Source organism: Rhea pennata, chromosome 8 (genome assembly GCF_028389875.1).
Source record: "Rhea pennata isolate bPtePen1 chromosome 8, bPtePen1.pri, whole genome shotgun sequence".
Lineage (NCBI taxonomy): Eukaryota > Metazoa > Chordata > Aves > Rheiformes > Rheidae > Rhea > Rhea pennata.
In genome coordinates, this window is record NC_084670.1 from 1,450,195 (window position 1) to 1,457,042 (window position 6,848).

Here is a 6,848-nt window from a genome sequence, read left to right on the forward strand (position 1 = left end):
AATTGTTTTTATTTTATAACAGTTAAACACTAACATTCTTAAATATGGGCCTTGCAAAATATTTCAGCACTAACTCAGATGGACTGTTATTATACTATGCTTTAATATAAAGATTAGGTAGGGTAAGATGCCTTTCAACTATGATATTATACCTAAGCCAGTGAAAACAGAAGCACTAATAACTTCAGAATGCGTTCTGTACTCTCAAAAAAATACCATGTCTCAATCACTGGTCTTGCTGCAGATTCCTGAACTCCTTAAATAAACTAAGTTTTCATATCTTTTACATTTGAAGAATACAAATCTAAGACAGCTTCCAAGGCCTCAGAAGAGAGCCTATAGCATTATAACGTCTTGACAAAAGGTCTGAACCAAGACTGCATATCAAATTTATTATTGTAGTACGACTTAATCTGCAGGGGTTTTATTTAATTCAAATGATTTAGGAAAATTCATGATTTCAGAAGTAAACCAAGAAATAGTACAGTGGAAATAAATTACTTTTAAAGCAAGTCTAGAAGAGTTTAATAAGACTTCTGTAAGAAGTGTTGTCTTCTCAGCAGATTGTTTTTAAGGTAAGTTCCAAAAACCCTGCTCATTGCCTTTCAAATTACTGTAACACCCTAAAATGTAAAAATAAAAAGAAGAGAAAATGTAGTTAACAAGTGGTTACACCAGGAAAACACTTGGGGACTTGAGTGCTTGCTGGCCTTTAGTTAATGTCTAGAATCCCCTGTAGCTGCAGAGGACCCACTGTTTTTCAGTCATCTGGAAGGGCTTTGCATTTGCCTTCTCCACTACAAAAATCACACACACAAATAACAGAGAGAAGAGTTTATTATTTAGTGAAATTCTATAAAATATAGCAAGGTTGAACAAGAAAACTTGGAATAAAAACTAATACCAGTGCCCATTTGGCACCTCTTAGAAGATCTCACTTGGAAATTAAACCACAATTATTCAAACCCTTGGTATACTGGAATTCACAATGAGAACGAGTGCTTTTTCAGGGAAATTCTCAACTAAAGGAAGTGGCAGGATATCTCAAAGAAATATCAATCTATTCTCCCATGCACTCTCAGAGAGAAAAACAACTCTCAAGAAGAGATTTATGTATACATGAAAATAGCAAACACTTAATAATTAAGGCAAAATTTCCTTCAAATATTGACCTGTTTGCATAAGTCTGTTTAGGAGAATGTCTCATTGAGGATAATAAAGAGCATAATTTGCTAAGAATTCTAAACTAAAATATTAATATTCTAAACTTATGACACAACAGTAAGAGGTTAACTTTCCACTTTCATTAAGTGTCACTAAATAAAAAAATATATATATTTAATTCACAGGCCAATGGCAATATACCAAGGGTTTCAAAATGTTATTATCTCGTATGTTTTATATTCTACTAAGCCTCATTCTAGTAAACTATACTGAAATAAAATGCCATCATCTGGTGGCTTCATAGGCCATTAAACAATTCACAAACCTTCTGCATATGGTACGACTATCAACGCTCTGTCAACGAATACAGTGTTTGTCAGATGCTGGGCCACAACTGCTGAGTCGGGATCATGGAACTTTACAAAACAGACACGTGATGAAACAGGTAAAGGAGAATCACTACGAGAGAAAGAAAAAATTAATTAGATGAAAGCATGTTTAACAATTTCAAGCTTAATCTCACACTTTTACCGTCTCCCCCTTTTACCGTCTCCCCCTTTTTGCTGAACTAGGAAGTCATATTTGACTATAGTGTACTACTTTATCTAAGAGTGTGATTTCAGCTTTTCTATCAAACATCATTTTTCATGACCACAGATACAAAATTACAATGAATGCAGCTGCTTTCCTGTGAAGTTACAGGAGCAGTTTTACTGCCTCATTTGTAACTGGAAATGAACTCTAAATTCTGCTAGGTATAATATATCTATGACCAGTCACCAAAATGCAGATTAGTTTTCATGTCCTCACTATGAGAGGGGAAGGATGCAAGGAAATACAAAGAGTAACCTACTACATATACCACATAAGTTCATAAAAATGGTAATTTTACACCCTCTGCTTTAGGCCTTAAATTCTTTAAGATAAATTATGAAATTAAGGGGGTAATGATTAAAAGATCACCACGACTCTATTGTTCATTGAATTTCATGAAAAGTTCTTACAATTTCACAAACACTTTTAGGCCAAACTTCATTGTACTTCTTTTCTTGGCCCAACACTCACACAATCATAAACAGTCAAGTTCATTTTAAATAGATCACAGAATCAGTACGGTTGGAAGGGACCTCTGGAGATCATCTAGTCCAACCCGCTGCTCAAGCAGGGTCACCTAGAGCATGGCAGACAGGTTTGCATCCAGGCAGGCTTTGAATATCTCCAGAGAAGGAGACTCCACAACCTCTCTGGGCAACCTGTTCCAGTGCTCTGTCACTCTCGCAGTGAAGGAATTCTCCCTCACATTCAGGCGGAACTTCCCACGGTTCAGTTTTTGCTCATTGCCTCCAGCCACATTTTCATTTATAACAGAGAATGAAGTTTCAGTAATTCTCTCTCAGACATCACACCAAAGAAAGCTGAGAGAAATTACTATTTACTATGGTTGGTATTTGAAGAATGTAACAATTATGAAATATGGTAGGAAAATAGAGCAAGCAGAAACTTTAGTTTTGATGCAAATGCTAGTCTGACAGTGATACAACTTCAGCTGCATTCAGAAAAATCCACTCAAATATAGTCAAGTTCTAAAACCAGCATAAAACTTTAGTTTTCATATGCTAAACAGAATATACTGAAATCTAAGTATGATCAGCTTTTATAATATTTTTATTATAATTGCTTCCCAGAAGTCCATTCCTTACACTTTTCAGTTTTGCCTATCATGGAGGATGAAGCTACATGAAATACAATAGAGGCAAGAACCAGGCAATGGAGTTTAGGGGAAGGTAGACTCAGATTTCAATCTAAGACTGAAGGATGGGGAGGGAAAACAGGGAGAAAAAAGTGCTAGAAGAGATATAATTGGTTGTGGATTAAAGACATGTAATACAAAGCTAAGTTATACACAAAACTTGCAATGGCTGATTAAATAAACTGGGATATGGAGACAGATGAGGGGAAAGGAAGAGAAACAAAGAAGCTCATGAAGCCCAGATTTGGAAGCCAACAAGGATAAGGGACTTATATAGGGGAGTACAGAATCAGGGTGACAGAAAGAGATAAAGATCAGATAAGGAGGCAGAACAGTGGAAATGGGACCAGTTACTCAGGAACACAACGTGCAAAAAAGAATCCCAGTGCAATCAAGGACATAGATTCAGATTAAGGAAAAAAAAATACATATTACACTTCATATCATGTATCCCCAATCATGGAAAGGGAAGAGTCAGGAATGGAAGTCTGAAGAAGAAGAAATGGAAAAGTCTTAAGAAGAAATAATTAAAAAAAAAAAAACACCCCTATTAGAAAATACTACCCCCTTGTAGTGTGAAACGAAATCGGAGACACTGAAACATCCCTGCAGGTTTTAAGCACCTGTGAAACCTAGGGAAGCCCGCAGCAAACTACTGCCCTCTGCTGACATCAGATTCTTGTGCACCTCTGCAGAGACCCGTGGTGGATCTTAAGTAGCCAGAGCTCTTGGGGAATCTTGGGACATCAACACAAAGGAAATGCCACTAAACTTCCTTAAAATGCTGAAGTTGTTAGCCTGAGAAAGTGCCATTTTAAATTTCAACTGCACTACCTTTATTTTATGTAAACTGCATATACAGTTGTAATTATGTAGGTCCACCAGACCTACATTTTACAACAAAGAAACTAAACTGTTAATTTCAGCAACTATTCAAGATTTTCTCCATGTTCTGTGCATGACCTATTTAGTTACACTGTATTTCCTGTTTTGTCTTAATTTATACAGTGGCTTTTTTATAGTTTAATTACTATAGTATTTACTTTTTTTTTTAATACTAACTAATCATTACAATATGCCTACAAAAGGCATTATCTTACTCATTTATTTAGGGATTTGAACCAAAAAAAATAATGCAGATGTTTCCACTATTTTTCGGTTGTCCAATTTTGAGATATCTGATACCTGATTCAGGTTGTTTGTTTTATGTTGCATTGTCCTCATTCAATGTACAGCCTTTGCTGAAAGCAGTCACTACGTATCTGTATCAAGGAGTGGCCCAAGCTGACGCCACATGAACAGAAGTGCCAGGACAAAGGAGGCAGAAGTAAGCAGTCAGATACAGGACCCTACCCTTTTCGCAGAAGCATAAACTAATGACACAACATAATGAAAGAAGTTTGGCCTAAAGACACTAACCTAGTATTAAACATTACAGATACAAAGATACAACCCAGTTCTCCATGAAAACCTTTCCTATTTTCTAAAGACCCAATTCTGCAAAAAAAGCCAATCACAGGCTTTTCTCTAATACAAATACCAAGGCAGGTCCGTCAGTTGTATGGTGCAATGTCCTACGGGACCAATACTTCATGATACATTTGTGCAAAGAAGCTAAATTAAGTTTGTCAGACAACTTAGAGTATGGTAAAAGAAGAGTTGCAAGGTGGGGTTTTTTTTTTTTTTGAGCATTTCATTCAGACACCACAAAAGTGATCTTTCAACACATTAGTTAATATGCAACTAAAACAGTAAAAAGTTTCAGAAACAGAATTTACCTGTAATAATCTACCTTAAAATTTTGAGAAAATGAAATATGGAGCAGGGCATCAAATATAATGCATTTTGTTTAAAGGTAGTTCAGTTTGTTAGTTGCTAAGCATTAATGTTTTTGCCATTTAAGTACAGTTATCCCAGATACTAATGACACAAACACTCATGTCAGGTACTATTCCTCAAGTTTCAGTTCCATATGCATTCCATTTTATTTTACACTTCAGTTTCCAATATGAAATTGCCAACAGCCATTGCCAATAAGAAACAGCAAAAACACCAGAAATACTGTTTCTGAGTTTATGTACATAATAAAGTAGGACAGAAAAAAAAATTTTGTGCCAGTAGGTGTTGAATAATGAATGATGAAAAAAATATATGCTTTATGATAGCTCTTCTTTTTCCAAAATGACAAAATTTGAACAGTTTTACATATAGTAAGTAACTAGAAAAAATACAAAATCAGATTCAGATCAAGTTCATTCATCAGAATATTGTAAAAGAACATTTTCCTAATATACACGCAAAAACTTCACATATGACCACAGTGTTTTATATATATATATATACATATATATATATACAAAAAAGTCGAATAACATGGCCAAATATCAATGTGAAATCCTAACTGACACAAAAAATAGGTATTATTTGTGTAATAATAATTAACTGTCCATTTTGCTGAGAATTCTTTGTAAGGAGTACATATTTTCATTAAAAATGTTAATTTTAACGCTAACTTTCCGCAGTCTGCCCATAGTTCTAGAAGGCAGGTAGACAGCCCTAGAACAAACAGCTCCTACAGAATAAAGTGTATTTGAAAGCAGGACTCCCACTCGTAACCGAATGGCATACATTACTCTCTTTTCCCACATAGTGCACAATGCAATTATTTGAATAGCTACCATTAGCTGCAATAGGTAGACAAGCGCCTATAAAGCACAGCGACTGCGTCGGAGAACGAGGAGGACTAGGGAAAAATAAGGAAGCAGCTCACTCTGTCTTGAGTGATTAGGGCACCCGTGAGGCTCAATTAGCCCCCCTTATTGAGGCCCTGCGTGGCAGGAGTCAACGGCAATCTCGCTGCCTCACGACGGGCAGGGAGGGGAATCCCTGACAGGCCGGCGCCGAGCCAGATCCGCGGCCGCTGCCGGGGCCGGGCCGCGGCCTAGCAGGCCTCGGCGCGGCGGGAGCGCCGCGGAGGCGGGCCGCGGCGAGGGGGCGGGGGGAGGAGACGGCGAGGCGGGCACGGGAGGGCCCGCTGCGGGGGCGGCGAGGCGGCCGGCACTCACTCGGGGGGGAAGAGGCGCAGCTCCTCGATCTTTCCCAAGAAGCCGAAGAGCGTCCGCATCTGCTCAGAGCTGGCGCTGGGGGAGACGTTGGTGACCTGGATCACGTCGGTGCCGCTGCTGGAAGCCATCGCGCCGCCGCCGCCCGCTCCGGTGCTACAGACACATCAGGGAGAGAAAGGAGAGCGCGTTAGCGGCGGGGCAGGCCCCGACCGCACCACTCGCCCGCCTGCCCGGCCTCGGCCCCGGCCGCGCACCCGCCGCCGCTCAGCCTCACCAGCCTGCCTGGGCCGCAGTATCCCACAATCCCCCGCCGCCGCCCTCCGCGCAGCCGCAGTGCGCAGCCTCGCGAGCTCGCGCATGCGCTAGCCCCTGCCTCCTCCGGGAACGCGCGGCCGCGGCGCACGCGCAGCCCGGGCCCCTCTTGCCGGCGGCAGCAGCGCTCCGCCCTCTCTCGCGCGCGGGAGGCGCTGCGCATGCGCAGAGCCGGGGCGGTGCCTGAGCGCTCGCCGGTTGGCTAGGGCGGGAGGAGGGGGGAGGCGCGCACGCGCGCCGCGCGGCCGTTATCTGTGACGGGCGAGGCAGGGTTTTCGCTGTGCTGCGTCTGGCGCTCTGGGAGGGCGAGTAACTCGCGGTTCCCTGTCGCCCTCGGTGGGTCGACTCATTTCAGAGTTCAAGAGGACTCCTAAGGAACTAGTGCGGAAAGCATTAAGCATAAAATAGCTTTTGGCTGGTGGTGCGAGAGTTCCTCCAGAGAAGGGTTTGGATTCTGGAGTATGGCGAGTGAATCTAAAGGGTGGCCATCAACCCTGGCCTGGCTAGCGTGGTGCTAATAACACCTTGCTCAGGACGGCCCAAGTGGTCTTGGTGAT

General features: G+C 41.3%; 1 protein-coding gene across 6 annotated transcripts in view; it reads right to left on the bottom strand.

Moving 5' to 3' along the window:
* The window catches only part of SRSF11 (serine and arginine rich splicing factor 11), a 235,526-nt gene that overhangs the window by 14,880 nt on the left and 213,798 nt on the right, over positions 1–6,848 (bottom strand). For 3 of the 6 annotated variants that reach the window (XM_062582176.1, XM_062582178.1, XM_062582177.1), the window contains exons 1-3: positions 6,254–6,320; positions 5,980–6,132; positions 1,490–1,623 (exon numbers count right to left, since the gene is read on the bottom strand). The exons of 1 other annotated variant lie outside the window; for it this stretch is intronic. In XM_062582176.1, the coding sequence (XP_062438160.1) occupies positions 1,490–1,623; positions 5,980–6,107 (262 nt within the window). In that variant the 5' untranslated portion in view covers positions 6,108–6,132; positions 6,254–6,320. Of the gene's footprint in view, positions 1–1,489; positions 1,624–5,979; positions 6,133–6,233; positions 6,345–6,848 lie in introns of those variants that run through there. 2 more of the 6 variants (XM_062582179.1, XM_062582175.1) reach the window with 2 other exon arrangements.